At 48.7% G+C, this 19980-nt stretch overlaps 6 protein-coding genes across 6 annotated transcripts; 4 read left to right on the top strand and 2 right to left on the bottom strand.

Moving 5' to 3' along the window:
* Positions 1 to 1954: 1954 nt before the first annotated feature.
* On the bottom strand, positions 1955 to 3248 carry DEU56DRAFT_947165 (beta-lactamase-like protein; the record flags this gene model as incomplete). Its single annotated transcript, XM_041359063.1, has 6 exons — positions 1955 to 2131; positions 2167 to 2641; positions 2743 to 2854; positions 2910 to 2934; positions 3001 to 3033; positions 3195 to 3248. The coding sequence occupies 6 exons, from the start codon at positions 3246 to 3248 to the stop codon at positions 1955 to 1957; spliced, it is 876 nt and encodes a 291-aa protein (XP_041208054.1).
* Positions 3249 to 4494: 1246 nt separating this feature from the next.
* Positions 4495 to 8385, bottom strand: DEU56DRAFT_871547 (uncharacterized protein; the record flags this gene model as incomplete). The annotated part of the gene is made up of 10 exons (XM_041355709.1): positions 4495 to 5156; positions 5972 to 6428; positions 6481 to 6577; positions 6627 to 6802; positions 6857 to 6986; positions 7038 to 7266; positions 7320 to 7521; positions 7578 to 7956; positions 8012 to 8099; positions 8151 to 8385. The coding sequence occupies 10 exons, from the start codon at positions 8383 to 8385 to the stop codon at positions 4495 to 4497; spliced, it is 2655 nt and encodes an 884-aa protein (XP_041208053.1).
* Positions 8386 to 8554: 169 nt separating this feature from the next.
* On the top strand, positions 8555 to 10993 carry DEU56DRAFT_913078 (uncharacterized protein; the record flags this gene model as incomplete). The annotated part of the gene is made up of 9 exons (XM_041357485.1): positions 8555 to 9057; positions 9132 to 9468; positions 9530 to 9628; positions 9684 to 9707; positions 9765 to 10145; positions 10193 to 10372; positions 10421 to 10564; positions 10621 to 10746; positions 10802 to 10993. The coding sequence occupies 9 exons, from the start codon at positions 8555 to 8557 to the stop codon at positions 10991 to 10993; spliced, it is 1986 nt and encodes a 661-aa protein (XP_041208052.1).
* A 650-nt stretch (positions 10994 to 11643) lies between these two features.
* DEU56DRAFT_913077 (uncharacterized protein) lies at positions 11644 to 12382 on the top strand (the record flags this gene model as incomplete). Its single annotated transcript, XM_041357484.1, has 3 exons — positions 11644 to 11702; positions 11749 to 12013; positions 12071 to 12382. The coding sequence occupies 3 exons, from the start codon at positions 11644 to 11646 to the stop codon at positions 12380 to 12382; spliced, it is 636 nt and encodes a 211-aa protein (XP_041208051.1).
* Positions 12383 to 13039: 657 nt separating this feature from the next.
* Positions 13040 to 14506, top strand: DEU56DRAFT_913076 (uncharacterized protein; the record flags this gene model as incomplete). Its single annotated transcript, XM_041357483.1, has 4 exons — positions 13040 to 13463; positions 13524 to 13906; positions 13962 to 14149; positions 14200 to 14506. The coding sequence occupies 4 exons, from the start codon at positions 13040 to 13042 to the stop codon at positions 14504 to 14506; spliced, it is 1302 nt and encodes a 433-aa protein (XP_041208050.1).
* Positions 14507 to 15897: 1391 nt separating this feature from the next.
* Positions 15898 to 19460, top strand: DEU56DRAFT_947163 (uncharacterized protein; the record flags this gene model as incomplete). The annotated part of the gene is made up of 13 exons (XM_041359062.1): positions 15898 to 15917; positions 15977 to 16007; positions 16063 to 16094; positions 16162 to 16282; positions 16320 to 16494; positions 16555 to 16625; positions 17124 to 17147; positions 17200 to 17242; positions 17283 to 17410; positions 17456 to 18798; positions 18855 to 18968; positions 19022 to 19210; positions 19265 to 19460. The coding sequence occupies 13 exons, from the start codon at positions 15898 to 15900 to the stop codon at positions 19458 to 19460; spliced, it is 2487 nt and encodes an 828-aa protein (XP_041208049.1).
* Positions 19461 to 19980: the final 520 nt, after the last annotated feature.

The raw sequence follows: 19980 nt of genomic DNA, 5'->3' as shown, positions 1-19980 counted from the left end.
ATTTCCGAAGTAGGCGTAAAGAGGCCAAGCCTTGGCAGTTCCAAAATTCGCCAAGTGAGTAGCGTCTGAAAAGAACATCAGGCCTGCAATCACGCGTTCCAAAGAACACCCAGGCTCCTTCGGCAGTTTGTGCAGATCGTCTTGAGCTTCCAACCAAGCATCGGAGGTGTAAAGTTCGTCGTATATCCGCTCTTGATGATTGTCTAGAGGATCCTTCCACAGACGTGTGAAAGGAAAGAGGTGGAACATTCCTCCTTGAGCATCTGCGAATGCGGCGCGTACAACTTCAACAAGAGGGCGGTAATGAAATCCAGGAGTCGTGTAAGGCCGACTATCCTCCTTGGACTTTGTGGGAATCTCGATGGTGACAGTAGTCTCGATCCAGTCATCTGGAAATGTGATTCTCTTTCCACTCTCATCTTTGTCCAATTCTCGTATGCTCCGCCTCACCGAAAACCCCTGAAGGTCCTTCCGGTCGAAATCCTCTGCTAGTATCACATCCTCGACCAGGGCACTAACTTTAGTCTCCGACACCCGACTGCTTCCGGAGTTCATCCACTGCATAAGTCTATAGACGGTCATATTAGAAAATGGGTACGGCGGTGCGAAAACTTTTGGAGGAGAATGGGCTTCTTGAATAGCGGCTGGACATGTCCTCGCAAGTAACACAGATGGTATGAATTTATCTGGCTCGAACGAAGGACGTCGAGAGTATAGTCGACAGAGTCCGAAGGAATTGAAAGGGGTCTGAAGCACATCTCGGAGGGTTAGAAGGACGCGTCGGATTCTAGACTGGGCTGGTACAGCCGGCAAACTTTGACTCGACGAACTCTGATCATTAACACTATCAGAATGATTAAGGTCCTCCTCTGAGGGCTCGATGATGTGGAAGGGTCTTGGAATTCGTCGGATACGGCTCGTCGGTTGATCTGAAGGAGTCAAGGAGTGAGGAAACTAGCAGTCCACCATTCAAAGAGAAGCGAACCAGAGCCATCCAAGTTAAATCCGTCCCCACAATTGCCACCCATCTCAACATCGAATTGCGGAACCTCGAGGTCGGGGGAGGGTCCTGGGTCATCGAGATTGGGGGCATCAAAGATGTTAGTGCCAGACCCTCGTCCTTGTCCTGCTAGCGATCGGCAAGGGGCAATTGGTCTTGGACGGCCATTTCTCTGAAGTTCAAGTTCACATCGGTCAAGAAAACAGCTGGTTACTTGGTAAGACTACCCACTGCGTGTGAAGCATCTTTGGCACGCTCCCGTCTCTTCTGAGTTGCGAGAGAGCTATACCTCTTGTATAGTTGACAAGACGCGCGATGTCTGTTGAGTCCACGGGCGTCTGTTGCCTTCTCCCAAGAGCAGTCTGTAGCACCGCAATGGAAAATCATTGTCAGTAGAAACAAAACTGAGAGAAGAACAACAATCCAAAGAGATGACGCGAGGCTTGCGCGCATTACACGTTGGAGCTGCCAGTGCTAGCAAGAAGCGGGAGAGAAATGGCCGTTTGAGTTGTTGAGACCTGTCAACACCTATGATTTGGAATCGATATTTTGCGAAGTCAAAATGCAGTGATTCCGTGTGCAGCGGGAGCTGAAACTAGCATCCGTCCATTGCTACACGTGCCTTATAATACTAGCACCGCATCTCGTGCAGTCACACAAATGTAACGGAAAGTCTGGGGATGCAAGTGTTGTTTTGAGCGATGCACGAGATCTGGGGATGCACGAACTGGTGGTAACTAATAGTATCACATCAACAAGAGGGAGGATGAACTAGAGCGGAGAAGGGCATCGCATCATGATATCAATTTTGATGCGCTATAACAGTGGGCGTCATGCGCCGCTCGCGAGATTTTCACGTTATGTGTCACTTGTATATTACATTGGATGCACGATCTATTTCATGCTATATTCTTCCAATAGAATGTGGACTAAAATCAGCCCCTCCGCCCTCCTTCACAGCTTCGCTAGCAACTCCCACTCGACGTCCTTGCCCTCGTCCCCAAGCTTCTTCACCTTACCCTCGGCTTGAAGCTTCCCCAGATGCTGGTCCACGCTTCGCGCAGCAGGCTCCCATACATTCTGTGGGTACGCAGAATATATCGTGGATACAATTCCCCACGTCGACCAAGGCTGCCCTGCCCCTCAGGACTAGGTTTCTCAATGACGCTCGCAATCTGCGCCTCTCTCTCCATACGATGCGCAATGCATGTACCGATGAGCTTAGGACCCTCGGCGACGACAGGGCCATGCCCAGGGTACAGAACAGTATAATCAGATTGAAATGCGAGGAGCTTGCGGAGGGAGGAGATATATGTCCCTAGGTCCTCAAATACCGCTGTTCCCTGGCCGAGTACGGTGTCGGCTGTGTAGAGGGCCCGGTCGTCAGGGATGTGGAGGCAGATGGAGTCGGAGGTGTGTCCTGGGGCGTGGATGACTTGCATGGGCGAGGGGGAGCCTGTTATGGGGAGGAACTGGCTGTGTGTGAGGTCATGCAGGAAGGCACCGTTAGCGGTAGGGGTGTATGTACCCGGGGGTGGAGGTGTGATAGTTGTATTAAAGCCAGATGGCGTATTTACAAGGGGGAACTTGTGGATACGGGGCGGCTTGAACGGAGCAGGGGTGTTCCGCTCATCCCACATTCTCTGCAAGAGTGAGAGGACGGAGTTGATTCCGCCTGTGTAGTCCTGGTGCCAGTGAGAGATGACGATATCGGATATGTGAGGTTCATTGGATTCGTGAACTTGCAGGTGTCGGAGAGAGCGGATTCGAGCTGGGGGATATAAGCTTCTTTGCCTTCGCCGGTGTCGATAAGCGTGTAGGGGTTGCGCTCGCCGATAAGATAGGTGTTTGTCCCTGCGGGGTCGTTGGGTTTGAGCTTGGACTTGGAAGGGAAGTGATTAGTCGTTACCTTGGAGTGTGAATTTACCTGGGTTCTGTGGAAGATGGTATTCATGAGAATGACGAGTCATCAGAAGCGTGCTTTTCAGGATGACACTCACCTGGCCCAACACTCTCACTACGCGGTCGCTCAGCTATCCAGGCGATCGCAAGTGAGACTAGTCATGATGGTTAGACGTGCATCACAAGAATGATTGAGGCAAGGTGAGCACTTCCAGTGAGTGCACACCCCGTAAGCGGAAAACTTCATGAGTCAGTCAATGACTCCTACTAGAAGTCACGGAGGATTCGTAACTGCAGTAGCAGCTTTCCCTGGTAGACGACGAATGGAATTACCGAATCCAGACATCACATGATATGTTCAATTTTCTGACGCCATCAATTGTACATACACGTCATATCCGACATTTCAAATATCGTCGTGACACGCTGACGTCAAACACACTGTCAGACAGATATCAGTTACATCAATGTCTTGTATAGAGTACTTGATGCAATTTTTTTTTTGACTCATTTCACCTGAGGCCCGTAAAACACAAACGGCACATGACCTCGCTGACGAATCAGTAACATTTATGCTTCGCGTCAACAAGTTGTTGGAATCACGCTCAGTGTTGTGAATCAATGACTATTATTGCTCTATGTACCTGTTGGAATCACGCTAATGTAAAGTATTATAAGTATGGAGCTCGGTACAAGAAGAAACAGAGACACATACCTCAGTGTTGTGAATCAACGACTGAGGTATGCAAACACAATGCAGACGAGATACTTAAGTGCTGTACGGACGGAGATTGAAAAAACGAAACGAAGGGGCATGGTTGTCCCCAACCCCAAAGACAATGTTACTTAATCTGCCCCAATGCAGATAGTGCTTCTTGATGTGATCCTCCAACACACCCCCTCAACCCGCCACGAGTGAGAGACCGGAACGATGAGTGATGAATGTATGATGCAGAAGAGCTTTGGTGAAGATGTTGGCACTGTTGCGATGAGTGGAAACCCAGATGGGTTGGAAAGTGCCGGCTTCAATATGGCGTCTGATAAAGTGGTAACGCAAGTCGATGAGCTTTGTCCAAGTGTGATTGGCAGCCTCTTCCGACAGTGCTATAGCGCCAGTATTGTCAGCGTAGAGTTTGAGAGGAAGGGTAAGGGGGATTTGTAAACACTCGCAGAAGGACTTGATCCAGATTCCGTCTTGGATTGCGCCTGTTAACGCCATGTACTCTGACTCCACTGAGGATAATGCCTGGGTGGTCTGTTTCTTCACTGCATGAGATATTGGACCGCCATAAAAATACCACACATATCCAGTGATTGAAATGTGGTCTTCTGGGCACGTTGCCCAGTCATCAGCAAAACCCTAACTTACTTAGTTCGTGCTTCACTGAGCTTGATCCAATTTGTTTACAACAAAGTACTTTAAATGTTTCAAAGTTAATCAAGGAAATTCAAGCTATGAGGATCCCCTTAAAAATTCCTTAATTCAAGTCATGTAAGGCACAAAATAACCAAAGTTCGTCCAAGCCACAATGCAACAACTAAGCAAAATTCAGTGCTATCCAAAAAGAAAATAAGTTGCCCTCCAAGAGCCGTCAGGAGGCAATTTCGAATGCGTGATGGTCCGCAAATCTGTTGACATAAAACCCCATATAAGCGTCCAAAGAATTGTGAAAATTGACATGCTCTGGGACAAATTTGTCTCCAAACATTGGTACTAGGTGAGCGGCACGGAATATTGAGTCAACATGAATAATTGAAATTTCATGAGATTGGTCGTCGTTCATTGACGGGCGCACCATCCACATACCCATGTCCTCGTCTGGCTTGGAGCCAATGCGCTTGAACCAGTGAACAACAGCGCACAGCCAGACGGTGTTTCTGAAAGAGAACGAAAAGAAAGACAGGACACGAGCAATGTCCATGCCATTGATCCCATCAGTAGTGTTGTCCATGCTGACGAACACACAGTCGTAACGTGGAGGGCCGCCGCGCCAAGAAGGTGTTGAACGAATGTGTTCACGGTGCATCCCCCCTACTCCACTTGGATCACTGGGGGCGAAGTATGTGGCAACAGCAGAGTTGACGACTTGAATACGCCCAGTGTAGTTTGGGCACCGAAGAAGCGGAACATCGGCGGAGGTGTGGTTGTCGTCAGCATATAGTTGGTCGTAAAGGAAATATTGAAGAAGGGTTGGGAGTTCCGGCAAGTGGAGTTCTTTGCCGAGATTGAGGATAGTACGAGCATGTTTGCGCTCTGATGGAGAAGCAATGTGTCGACGGCGATAATGTAGGAGGGATGTGTCGACGGCGGTAATGTAGAATTGATGTGTCGACGGCGGTAATGTCGAAGTGATGTGTCGACGGCGGTAATGGAGAAGAGATGTGTTGACGGCAGTAGAGGAAAAGTGTTGGTAAATATTGAGGTGTCGAAGGCGGTAATGCAGAAGCGATGTGTCGACGGCGGTAATGTAGGAGGGAATGATGTGTCGACGGCGGTAGAGGAAAAGTTTTGGTAAACATTGATGTGTCGAAGGCGGTAATGTAGAAGCGATGTGTCGACGGCAGTAATATAGAAGAGATGTGTCGACAGCAGTAGAGGAAAAGTGGTGGTAGATATTGAGGTGTCGACGATGGTAATGTAGCAGCGATGCGTCGATGGCGGTAATGTAGGAGGGATGTGTCGACGGCGGTAGAGGGAAAGCATTGGTAAATATTGATGTATCGACGGCGGTAATGTAAGCAATTCCACCTCAACATGGATAACATAGTACTCACCAATAGTGCATGCAAGCTCGACATCACAATTTGCCACTGGACCCTCCACAACTCCGTTGTTGTTGTCACCATTATTGCCTCCAGCACCCCCTACACCGTCCTTGTCCTTGTCCCCGTCCATCCTAGCGCCACCCCTGTCCTCATCCGTGTCCATACTGGTGTCTTGTGCATCTGTCGTGTCCATCGTGTCCATCGTGTCGTTGCGATTGTGATTAGTATCTGCGCGTGCAGTCAGCTGGTCTATTTTAGTTGAATAAGTTAGTGTTGGGCAAGAAAACATAAGAGAAAACATACCAAAGTAAGTCGTGTAGCTTGAGGCGCATGTTCCATAAAGCATGCCACGTTCTGTGAAGTCGATGCGGGCCGCTGCCAATTGATCTATGCGGGTGTTGGTGCGCACCATCTGCCCAAGTGCATTGAATTTTCTCGAGCGCCGCCACGGTTCTTTAACCGCCTTGATGTGCTTGGATTCGGTGATTGACGAACAGAGTCCATTCGGGGCACCAAATTGGCGGACGAGAAACGGATAGTGAGAAATGGAATGTTGACGAGGGAGGGAGAAATGGTCACGGACACCAGTTGTCTTGAATATTTCACGGTATACATGAAACCATTGAATCACGTCCTCCATGTCCTTGAGAGTGTCGTCCGTGATGATGTCGTGTCGTGCAATATAGCAGAATTCGAGGCATGTGCGAAACGTACGGACCATCTCTGTGGGAACATGCCCTTCGATAGCAGACAGATATACCTGCTAACCAGTTATCCTAAATATTTTACAGTGATAAACGGAAGCTGCTTACCTTCATCAGGGCCTTAGAGTCGTCACCGGTCCACTGCGAGAATCCCCGGCCTTCTGGAAAACGCCGGAGACCAGAAAAACTCGGCGCTACCGCAATCCTATGGGCATTGAGTTGTGATTACGAGCTGCTAGTAGAGCGCACCGTACCGTCTGTCGATGTCGTCCATAATTTCTTTGGCTCGTGCCTCACTATGGGTGTCTTCAAGATATAGTTGTACCCACGCGACGAGGTGATCTTTGAAGATGCCCTTGATAATCTGATGGAGCAAGTCTGGTGCGATTAGCTTGTAGATATCCGCACGCAGGAAATTGTTGGTGAACAGCTAAAAACCAACATATCAACGAAAATGAATCAAAGTGCTACGATGAAGGCAAACCGTGATGTCAGCGATGAAGCCCCATTCGTCCCATAAAGTCCCTAAATTGACTTCTTCAATCAACGCATCCAGGAGTTCCCGTGATCGTGGTCCCCCATCTCCGTCGAGATTCGACAACTGCGCTGTACATCTACAATCACGATGAGAACAACACGAGGGTGTTGTGATACAATACACTTACTTGCAGCACCATTTGCGGACTATTCCAGCAAGAACCACTTGCTCCTCATAATCCGCAATGTAAGGTCCAATGCCATATATGACGCATCGGTAGTGGCCATCTGCACATCGTGCAACCTCCGGAGTAGTCATGGCGGGCCTTATGCTCTCGAGGATCCGAACGAGCGCAGTATGAAAAAGCTCCTTCTTGAATTTGCGATAGCGTGGATCAGTGCTCTGTTTTTTCGTTGCTGATATGTATTAATTAGATACGCAAACATATCAATAAATTTGAGCAATGTACTTTTTGGAATCGCGAGAAACCCCACGAGAGCAACAGCATTTCGATGAGCCTGCCTAACGTTGTTGTGAACGTTGCCAATCGATAAATACAAGGGGTAGTAGTCATTTTGACCCGTCGCGACTGAGACCGTTGTTTTATCGCTTCCCAGAATAATGGGAATGAAGGTCGATCCATGGGTTGCAGGGTCTGCAGAAATAATATCCTGCCAATCGGGGTGAGCAATAGTACTACAGTGTGGCAAGAAAGAAAAAATATCACCGCTTGTTCCCAAGCCCAGTCTCCGGACATAAAATCTCTCCACTGACGATTATGACTTCCATCAGGCCGCTCCTCCCATTCGCGATATGGTGCAAAATCTATCTCATCCTTATAGTCAGGATTAGCTAACATGTTCTGCACAACCTTGTGAGGGTCGCAATAGAACACCTCGTACTCCTTCTTCATCCAGGGTGTTTCTCCGCCTGACCTGTCACCCGCATACTCCATGTTGAAACTCTCCCAAGGCACGTCTCCAAGTGGAGTGTTATCGATGACATTATGCAAGTCTTTGCGATCAGCGAATGGTGGGGTGTCACCGTGAACAGCAAGGGTGATACCCCAAAAATGAAGGACCTTGTCAATATCAGCACCAGGAAATCTGTGTTTTTTTAAATAGAAATTCCGCTGTTTCGAATTCCAGGCGATTGCGATACGGTGTCCAATCATCAGGGGACTTCGTTGTGAAAGCTGGTGGTGGAGCTTTGGGGTCAATAAATTGACCAGCTTTATTACAAATGCGCCCTTAGAAATGAAAAGGTGAACATTAGCTAGAATGAATGCCGGTTCACTCACCATCAAGGCCTAGATGATAGTCTCTCATGAAGTTCACTTTTGGGCGGTTTTCAGGCTTGTCTGGGACTTCAGCTGTAGCAGAAGGAGGACATCGCTCTGGAATTCGAAACAAGTGTTGGTGTATTGTGCGCAAGTGTTGTGTGAGCGCAGACTTATTCTTTAATTGGCGGCAGCAACCAGGATGAGTGCAAGGTAGTAGGTGGACATTGAATTGACAGTGTCGTGTTTGGGGCATTTTTGGGGTGGGGTCAGTAGCATTGAGGACGTGTTCGGATTGCAACTGTATTGGGTTGTCAGGGAAGGGATTACGGCACAACGCACTAGTAGTACAAAATCTCTAATACTAAAACAAACTTTGAGTAAACTCTATTGCATCCCACATCGTTTTTTTCCATTTCTCACCGATGGCCATCACAACTAGACCTTCGAATGCAACAAAATGTGTTGCAAAGCCGGTACTTGATGCCAAGCAGCGCCGGCACACCAAAGCTCAGATGGAGGCTGATAGGCGTGCTGCTGAAGAGGAACAGAAGAAGACGAAACAGAAAGCACTGGAAGGCCTTGAGCGGATTGCTGGAATCCAGAACAACGAAGTACTCATTGTTGCGAAGGCACAAACTGACCCTCCAAAGCCGCGTCCACGTCCACGTTCTCAGCGCAGTCACTTGCAGCCTGGTGCGACTCCAAGTCCATCCGAGGATGTTGTCATGGCCGATGTGGAGGTGAAAAAAGTTGTTGAAGGGGAAGCGCTCAACCCAGAGAATCAGGGTGAGACCTTGGAGACAAAGAAGAAGAAGAAGAAGACGCCTCACCATGATGCCATCAATGCAATTCACAACACTTCCCATCAAGATAGTCACGCTGCACGTGCATCAGACGCTGACAAGAAAGGCAACTTGTTGAAAAGGTTCTCACCTCTTGTTTGCAATCCATGATGCTTCTGCTAACTGAACCGACTCTGTTTTTCTGGAATTATATCAGTGAATGTGCTGAACCCGGCAGCGAAGAAGATGACAAAGAAGCATTTCTGGGACATATGCAGAAGTGGGTCTCAAACATCAAAAAAACTAAGGGCTTGAGCGTCCCAAAACCCAGAACGCCCAGGAACACAGTTGCGAGCACCCAAACCACGACAAACACCAAAGTTACGACAAACTCCAAAAGTACTGCACCTACCTCAGCATATCCACCTCCATCAACATGTGTAGATGAGGCTCTGGACTCAGATGATGAACTTGAGGAGCCTGGATTCTTGCTGGATACTGATGATGTGGAAGAGCGCGACTCTCATATTCATATGGGGATTAAACCAGTCTCAGTAAGTCTGGACCGCCAAAAGTCTTTCTGTCTCTATTCTCACATGGTTGATCAACCAACAGGACATTATTACTATTTCTGATGGCGCAACTGAAGATGACTCCTTCGTCGACTATAGCCTCCCACCATTCATGCAGATCCCGATCAAGCGGGAAGCAAGTGTCTTAGTCAAAGTTCCCGCTTCCAAGCGTTCCTAGGACAGAATGTCCTCAAAAGGAGTCACCGGCATGCGAGAGCAAGGTGAAGTCCATCTAAAATCATTTCTGTCTTAATACTTACATCAAGATTGATTAACAGGACATCATCAATGGTTCAGATAATTCCTTTGTTGACTATAGCCTCCCGCCATTCACACAAATCCCAGTCAAGCGGGAAGCAAGTGATGTCTCAATTAATGTCCCTCCCCCTTCCAAGCGCCCTAGGACAAAAGGTTCTCAGAAAGAATCGAGCGAGAGCAAGGTCAAGTACAAGAATGAACACCTTCCTGATGGCTGTCTGAGGAACAATAAATGGCGCAGAGTCCTCATCCCCACCTATGCAAAGTGGAATGGTGCACTTCATGTGGGGTGGGGCATGAAGGATACTGAAGAATGCAAGGTCTTGAGGATCATCTGGGACGCCGTCTACAAGAGTAAGATTCCCGCAGTCATTAAGTCCGACGGCCCTGTCCATTTTGTAGTACGATATTCTTATAACATTTTGTATTGATGCTAATGATCATGCAGGCCAGTCAGAGGATGACGGAATGGCGGGGTGGAATCACATCCGCAACCATTCTAATGATCACAAGTCTTGTTAGTTCTGACAAGGCTTATGCAACAGAGGATGGACGTCGTCAACTCGGAGAATTTTGGCTTCAAGACAACCGCTTTCTTTTTGCAAATATTTCAGCAGACAACAAGCAGGTGAGTAGCAAATTAAACCACATGAATACTCTTTCAAGCTGGTTTCAGGGCTTTACTGGAATGTGGAAATCCCCGTTTATTTTACAAACATTTGCGGCCCACCTACACTACATTCTAGGCGCCATTGAAATTCCTGAGCTCGACGGTGACAATTGCCATCCCAGTGCTGCGCTTGCACTTGCAGCTGTTTCAGTATGTCGCGCTGACTTTGCTTTTTCACGAGAACTAACACGGATCATATTTACTAGGTCAAACGTGCCTTCACACTTCTCGCTGAAAACAATATCACCTTTGAGATTGTCAAACCTTCTGGAAAAGGTAAGAAGAAAGCCGCTGATCCACAGGAGATCTGGAAGGCCAGCGTGAACGAGGCAGTTTTCGAAGGAACTCTGGGGACACGATACCGACCGCCTGCTCAAAGCAACCAAGCGCATTCCAGATGACGCGTGGGACAGCATCATTGCTGAAGCGCGCCATTTCATGAAGGACTCGGGACGCAAGCGGAGGGGTTCAAACTCTGGTGAGGAGGACAGCAGTATAGAGGATGACATGGCCGACGACGACGACGACGATGAAGACAAGTACACTGGACCTCTTCGCATTCCGGTAACATTTTTGTAAGGGATCCGCACATTCACTCCATACTTCCACGACTAATTTGTCCTACAGGAACCATCAATTTCCGCATGGAATTTCCACCATCAACTTGTGCATTTCCCCCTCGTCTGCTGGCTTGTTGTTTCCGTCCTTCTCTCTGGTACCTTTCTTTAATACATGCATTTTGTGTGCCATTCCCATTGCAATTTTCCGTAGCTCACGCTACACTAATCACCCATTTCTACTCCATTTTACTAGACCACCTTGATTTGCTTTATCGCTCTCGGACTCTACTGGATTAGCGCTTATAGAATTGCTTATTTTGCCTTGAAAATTCGCGTGATATCAACATCAAGTACATTCAAGCCGGTTTCAAGGCCCAACCAAGCTGCAGTTCTCAGATGCTCGAAAATCTCGCACTTAGTTAGTCTTAATTACACTCTCAACGGACTAAGCCATTCAAGCTCGATTAAATTGAATTTAAATAAGTTAGGGTTTTCCTGATGTGCAGGTGTTGTGTCGAAGAAGATGGAGGACATCGTAATTGGGTAAGCATTTCTCAGGCGCGGGGATTCCGAATTCATCTTTCAACTTCCACGATCAACGTTCAACATTCAACTTCCTCCTCTCATACGTATACTGTATATAAGGTCAACCACACGAGACTATTCGTCATGAGCAGCTCTGAATCGAAGCGCAGCGATTCATCAGACTCATCGGAGTCTAATTCTAGGTTTGTTTTTTAATGATGCGTAGTTCACCAATTCACATACGTCCAGACTCGGTCAAGCCCAGTCAACTGCAACATCCTCACCCCCCACATCTGTAGCAACCACTAGCTCTCCAGTCAAGAGCATTGGCTCTCCTGTTGTATCTTTTGACACCCCCGCATGTCCCGTTGAGTGGAGTTGCCCCGTCAGCGAAGGAAAACATGTTCCTCGCAATCCCAGTAAGCGTCCCGCCGAGTATACCTTATTCCAAAATGGCACACGTGACGAAGATTGCGACTTGCCTACGAAGAGATCAAAGACCCTGAAAACGACGGTACGTTAGTTTGACTTGTAGCTTGGGGAAGTATAATTATTATTATTATTTTCAAAGTGGAACTTCGCTACCCCCTCTGCTGAAGCTACAACATACCTTAACGAGCGCATGCTCGAGCTCTCCCGGATCACTCGTCGGGCTATTGCCGCGAGGATGCGCTACCAACGACTTCGCTCGCGCGAACTTGATTTAATAAGATCCATCTGTGTGGACGAAACCGAGCTGTGCCAGACGCAGCTGAATGAAGTTGACGTACAGATTGGTTCCATTCGGAACATGCTTCAGGTTGGAGGGGCTGCGGCGATAGGGAGTACAGGTTGTAGGTTTGAGCCTGGCGACACCGGGTCGTGGTGCGAAAGTTCAGTCTGATGAAGGATCGATTATTGCTGCTGTATCTCGGGGCAGTTCAGCCTGCCCGTCCGATGACACAGATGACACGTAACTTATTTTTGTACCCACTGTGCCTTATATGTAGTTCGGGTTCGAATGAATGTACATTATGTATCCGCTTCTCTTGGAGCCAGCCTGAGCTGGCGTGGGGTCAGGGGGCCACGACATGGCAGAAGCTTTTGCTTTCGCGCAGCATGTCTAGTACGTCAAGCTTCAAGACCGGCAAACTAGCTTGCAATGAGGTAGAAAATTAGATTGATGCAACTGAAATGTACTCGTCGGACTGATGTACGGTGCTATAAAATTTTCTTGCGTTCGAGGTGTCCAGTGTCCCAACCATGTGACTGCCTCATTTGGTGCATGTCACATGGTGTAACGGAGCGCGCGGTTTCAGTTCAGCTCACTTCGCGGCAACACTATAGTACTTCTAATATCAAAGTTGAGTTCGCTATGGGTTCGGACATTGATGCATGATGCATCATTCGATACCCGAACCTATGTAATAGCGTGCTCCTATTCCATTGTTCCGGATACACTCCTAACTTATTATGTGTTGAACTCTAGATTTCACGCAATCGAAACCCGCCGCCATATGACTACTATTTAACACGATCGCTGTATTCTTTTAATCCTACAATGGACGACTCGGACCCCCAATCATTTTCGGTGATTCAACACGATACCAATGGCGAGCCCGCCGCGGCTAACCTTACTAAACGTCGGGGGGTAGTACTATCCGCTCAACTCAGTGGCTCCTCCCGATACAGCCCATACGCAAACGGTAGTACCACGAGCTCGAGGCCATCCACGTCTTTGGCATCAGCCAGTGTGACTGATGATGCGGAGAGTACCACAAACTCGCAGCAAGCCCCACAATCCAAGGGCAGCCACAAAGACTACGATAAAACTCAACAAAATGCTATTGATTGGGCGCAAAAGCGCCTTGTTATGGATGGTGCATTCATGGGCTGGATTAAGAACCAGACCGACGAGGACAAGGCCAAGATGGATATCCGTGTCATTGAGATCATCGGTCACGCCGGTGCAAAATTTGATTGTGGTACGTGCTGACAACCACCCCCGTGTGCATCGCAACATGAACTGATTTACATCGATACAGTTTTGCTGCCCAGCAAGTACCTCAAAGACTTCACAATTGGTGCCTTGACGAAGGATCGTAGACGGCTCACGAAACAGACCGACAAATTAGTGCACCTTTACAAGCTTGAACCACCGTCAAAGATGTCCGATAAGGACCGCAAATCTTATATGCAGCAACGCAGGGACGAAATCTACAATTCAAAGGTACTCCCAAAATACTTCCTACATGGGATACAGGAGACCCCGACATCAATCGATATCCTTTTGTTCGGAAACCCAGCCGTCAGTGGCGCCCATATCTCGCATTGGTATAATGACAAGAGATCACCGCTCTGTGATGAGGGGATGAGGGCATTGCTCTCAACCACGACCCTTCAAATGCTCTCAGCGACATCGACGGCAGTGAGTGAATTATATTTTGATTCGCATTCATTGATTGCTTCTGCACGATCTGTAGACGAGGTTCGTTATTGATCGATACGTCGATGGTCGACCCCCCGGATCAAATAAAGGTCTGCGGTACTCTACCGCCGCATATTCCGGCGAGCAGGACTTGATTTTGAAAGCTATGTCGGATTCTCTCGAGAAGGATCTACATCGGGAGTCATTCGAGGCGTACTTACTAGATCTTCATCACAGGGGCCTGTAAGTCTCTCGTTGCGGTCAAAGCGGGCACGATGCTCATATTTTTGTAGTCGGGTGTTACACAAAATGCTGGGCCTTCCGCCTCCCAATATTCCGATTTACATACCTGTGAAAGCGGAGGAGTTGAGCATCCCGCGGCAAATACCATATGCTGCTACCACCCTGCCTTCAAGTCTCACTTTGTTGCCGCTCGTGCAAGCGAGCGGTCAGGCGCAGATGCTGTCGACGCCGATTACAGATGATATGGCATTCAACTTGTGGTTCTCTGGCTTAGAGGACAAGGAGTCCGAGGAGCCCCAAGCCTCCGGGTCAGGATTGAATGACATGCCTTTCAATTTAGGTCAGTATAACCGTTGACCCGGTCTTCACCGTACCTAACTTCAGCCACAGGTTCAATTTGAACATAGTCAGCTGTAGTACCTCTAGCATGGTTGTGTTATATTCACGCTCAAATGTACAAATTTACTAGTGGTCAATGATTTAGGGGGCCGTTTTCTGGTGATTTTCTGTTACTGCGGCAGGAAACAGGAATAAAATGTCACGTGAGATCTTGTATGTCATTGTTTGTATGGTGCTGCGATTGCGCACTGCGTCAACATCGCCTCTCACAACCCCACATCCGCCCTGCTCAGGTGCTCTAGGCTAGGCAAGTGCAGCTGTACCCCACCATTTGTGGTCGGGGCCGCTTCGTCATCCATTACAATTCTCAGGCGGGCCTTGATGATTGCGATCACATCGTTAACACCAGATCGTTAACATCAGCAAGCGTGATAGACGATGTTGACAGTGCTCGAAGTATGTCGGAAGCCTCACAACCAGCCCCAAGGATTTTGGACGGTGTAATCGCGGGTTGGATTAGGAATGTGACGAAAGATGAGAAGGCCAAGATGGAGATCTGTGTCACTGAGATTATCTCTCAGGTCAGTATAAAATAATTCAGTTGTGGCACGTGCGTATTGCAACATGAACTGATTTGCGTTGATGAAGTGTTTCTAGCCAGTGGCTCAAAGACTTCGTGATCAATGCCTTGATCAGAGACTCTCAGATCCGACTATTGTGGTGCGCACCGGCTTGTGAGTTCATCTATCGTTGGATCATGATTTTCCAGGACCCTAATCGCAACAATCAAGGACATGGGCTCCTGTCCATGCCCTCGCTGCCTTATACCAAAAAGCTTGTTCAATTGTCTCAGTCTGGCGAAGGACATGAATAGCCGCATAACCAGTATTCGAGTATATGCTACAACGCAGGTCGTGGGAGTTCATTTACCGACGGGGAAATACTGTAGATGGAAAAGTTGAAGACACTCGGAGAAGGCTTGCGGGTTCCTATTCTGGTAGGCGCGACAGACTTCATACTGGTTATGATCAGCTCAAACCGGTGTTCACAGAATTAATTTGTAGGAAAGCTGGGACCGCTAGGCCTCGACCTATTTTACATGCTTGTGGCAGCTCGCGGCTTTACGACTTTGAAGATATTTTACAAATTCGTTTACGTCGTTTAGCTGTCTGGACAGCTCCCTCACATGTCCTCCAGTGCGCTATCCCAGTCTTCGAAGGGTTGTTCCCTCATGACCACGATGCGCTGTGCAATCTCTGCTCTATCAATTCGCACAGTGACACGCACTTGCAAAGCTCTGCCCTCGCGGGTCGTCCATTGACATGTACCACGACCACCATAGGCTGTGGCACTGCACGTGCAAAGTCTCTTGTTACTGCGACATATGTTCCCCGGGGTACCTGCACCCCATGTACACTGATCTTGGTGGGTACGTGCTTCCGTTCCAGTCAGTTGACTAGCATTCACTAACCCCCCGAACTCCAACAGTCCGCCTAAGACACCCCTAAGCGTGTCCGAGGTATATTCCGGTGGTTCGAAAAGCTCTGCCACCCCCACGTAACGCCATCCATCAGCGTCCAGCAACGATTCCTTCAGCTGCCTCACCGTACGTATCAATTGGCGAGTGTACCTCACCGCGGGATTCCAACGCCACTGATTTACCTTGTTCTTAGGTACCATAGGATCCGCTCCGATTCTACCTTGGCATTTATGGACGAAACCATCAAAAAATACTCCCGGAAGTTGCGGAAGCTGCGGGCCTACACCTGCGCTGCTTTCAGTGCTGTGGAGAAGGTAGTCTGTCAAAGAAGGTTTGCTAAGCGCTCCGAAGCTTATAAAAGATTACGATAAAACTCAACAAAATGCTATTGATTGGGCGCAAAAGCGCCTTGTTATGGATGGTGCATTCATGGGCTGGATTAAGAACCAGACCGACGAGGACAAGGCCAAGATGGATATCCGTATCATTGAGATCATCGGTCACGCCGGTGCAAAATTTGGTTGTGGTACGTGCTGACAACCACCCCCGTGTGCATCGCAACATGAACTGATTTACATCGATACAGTTTTGCTGCCCAGCAAGTACCTCAAAGACTTCACAATTGGTGCCTTCAGAATGGTGATCAAGTTGCCGTGCGTATGCGCATTGTTGTTGTTAGTGTCTTTCTAACGGACATCGGGTGGAAGTATTCTTTATGCTTCTTCCATCTAACCACCACTGTGTCATTGGGCAACGTTGGGTATCTATGCCGATCTCTCAGAACCAAAAGGAAGCACCACGGAGAGCCCGCAAATAAAGGAAATAACGCCTCGGCTCAAGTTTGGGGACTTGGGGACCTCAAATTCAACTTGGCTTTCCGTTGCTTTCACTTTGTAAGTCTGCGCTTACTGCGCCGTTGTTGGCATGAAGACCAAACATTCTAGAGACCACGAAGATGCCTGGATTTCCTGGATTCAGGTTTTCGGAGAGAAACATGCGGATTCAGATACTGTAGCTTAAATTATAGTCCGGAGACCATTCACAAGTGTCGATGAGGTCTGTAATATGGAACGAGTAGTCTCGTTCAGAGTGACGTAAAACGCAAGGCAAGTTATCTCTGTCTCTCTTCCACATTGGATCTCAGTTCTTTATCAGGGACGTGCACTTCCATCTAGAGACGTGCGCCAACCAGTTGTGGACACACTGGTCTTTCGCTTATTTATCTTGGCAGATGTTTGTCACCCCTCGCATACCTAGACAGAAGGCCAATAACGGTTTGGCTAGATATGTGGGTCTAATCATGTCTTTCTCCAGCTGGCTCAAAACATTTCCTCAAGACGTTCTGGGCGCATGCTTTGACCCGCGGCAGAGAGCATACGAACCCACAGCTTTTTGAGAAAGGAGAGGAGGTTCATGTTTCGGGCTTGCCTGGTACGCCATATGTACCCCTACAATGAGTGTATATGTCTAACAGTTTATGATATTAGGGGCGAGTCCTACGTCTTGAAAATAGATCCAGTCGGGACAACCTACAAGGACCGTCTGAGACATTCGAAATTGATGCCTCCGATGATGAACCCTTGACCACGAAGAAGCGGCGCAGACATAAAATACCTGCGGGAGAGCCAAAGGTAAAGCGGAAGCGCGAGTCAGAACCTGGCACTGCCATTGCCAGCAGTGCCCCCGCTCAACGAACGAGGGCATTTGGGCCCAAAAGCAAGGCCAAGTTATCACCGCCATCGAAACAAAGGCGTGCTTCATCACCAGGCCCCCGTAAAGTTGAGGGCACGCGCCAGTTTTCCCTAACTAAACTGACCGATACGGACGCTGAGGGGGAGCTTGACATGGATGTCTTTGGAGAAGCGGAAGTGGAAGAAGAGCTGATGCAGATGAGCCCTGATGACCCTGATGCTCGGGATATCCCCAACTCCCATTCTGATCCTGCCAAAGTCAATGGGACGATCGTGGAGTTCGAGGACCTTCCAAGCTACTCTCCTGATATCCAGGACACCATCGAAGTCAGTCAAGTAATAGTTGAAGATGGACATCTTTCGGTCGACGAGGGACGTAGCTCACCTGACCCCCTTTTCGATTCTATTTCGCAATCAGGGAACGACGAAGGATCTCGCTCTCCCGTTGAGCCAGCGGTACCTTTTCACCGTGCTCGAGCGGCTAATCCTTTGGTCAAGTTTATCGATGCTGCTCCGCTGATGGATAAGGCTTCGGGGGTTGTCAACCCCGCAAAGACACGCTTGATTTCTGGCCAGCCTTCGAACTCATCTCGGGATAGCGGTAGTAACGCATCCCAAAAGGCACGACCAAAACCTGGTCCTGGTGGACGTTCCTCGGCTTCCCGAGGCAAAAATCGAAGCTCCTTGTTGACAGCTGTGAAGGGTGGCCTAACCAGCGTGAAGGGTCGCTTCGAGCCGGCAAAGGATGTAAGGGAAGAACCAGAACCAATTGAAAATGCGCCATCGCCGTCTCATCTTACAGAGCACGAATTTGCCATTACATCCTGGAGTGATGAAGATGCAGCGGGCGAGACAGATCACGAGCATCTAGCAACGGCACCCTTGACTGACCAGATGGGGCCTGCGTCCAATCATGCACCTGCCCCTATCCCAGTTCCCTCCGGTCAGGAATTATTAGAGATAGCAGGTTTGAAGTCGGATGCAGCCGCGCTGCCTGACTTCGAAGATGAAGCGAATGTCGAACGGCCGCCTCAACCCACGAATGCTATCTCGGTAGACACTCTTGCTGATGACGTTCCTACCGAAGATGCAGCCTCCCCGGCTACCATGACCGTGGAAGATGAAGCGGCACGAAAAAGGTGAGATAATGTTGTAGAGTGTAACCAGACCTCGCTTGAATGACATGTCTTTCTAGTCTTGCAGAAGCTAAAGAGCAGCTGTTCCCGTCTGTACAGACTACGGCTTCGGTGACATCCATTTCAAGCTCATCATGGAAGACGTCAAAAGACAACACTATCTTTGGACCAATGTGCGGCTTTGCTTGTTTTTTCCTCAGTGGTGTGCCATCTCACGCCTGAGTAGGTATAAGCTACAGGAACCAGCTAAGCTTGCTCGCTTAACATTGATACAGGGTGAAGATTTCTGGGGCAATAATACAAATCTGTCAGCTCCGCTCGCGGGCCTAACGGCTCCCCTTCATTGGCGTACAGCGTTGGAATTTCAGCCTGTTTCCTGTTGGAAGGTCTATATGCACCGTGTCGCAAGAAAAATGTAAGTGGTTCGGCATCGCTCCTTTTGATACCATTGAAATAAATACTTATGCAGAGAATTGCCATTTCCCCTTCCACCGCGGCAGAATTGGCCAGAGCAGAATTGGCTGCAGCTACTCAACATGCGAGTGGCACCGAGGTGGGCAGTTCACTGCAACACAGTTAACCTGCAGCGGGGGCACAAGCGTCTCAAGGACAACCAATACAAACACATGTCCCGACTGACGAGTCGGGAGACATTCCCTATATAGGAGTGAGCTGCTGTGGACTAGTCTTTGGATTTCGCCGTCCCCCTTCGCATCAGGCTAAATTGCTGAAACTGTCAGCTACATTCGTCCGTATTTCTTAGCTCTCCTAAAAGGTGCGTCGTCCTCAGATTCCCGTTGTACTGTGTTGGTAAGTGAGAACAGGCATAAACTATCGTTGTCTTCGGAGATTCGGGAGCAGGTTCAAGCTCACTATCAACCTCGTGGCGGGACGGCAGGTGGCGCATACATCTCCTGACACGCAGCGCTACGCTCGTTGACTGTCAAACGATCTCCATTTCCATGTAGCACTAAATTATACAGCAGGCCAAGTTATTTCTCCACGCCCAGTAGCACATTCTAACATAAACGTAAATCCCCGATCTGTCGTACGTGAGATGCTCTCACCTTGTTCAGTCTTCAGCAGCTCGAGAATTACACCGCGCCGCTCGACTCCAACGGTTCAAAAACCCTCTGAGCCTCCTCCACAACCCCACCCTCGCCAACCCCCGCCCAATTTCCTCAT

Source organism: Suillus clintonianus (assembly GCF_016758775.1).
Source record: "Suillus clintonianus strain FC179 chromosome Unknown DEU56scaffold_39, whole genome shotgun sequence".
Lineage (NCBI taxonomy): Eukaryota > Fungi > Basidiomycota > Agaricomycetes > Boletales > Suillaceae > Suillus > Suillus clintonianus.
This window is presented reverse-complemented; position numbering and strand designations above follow the sequence as displayed.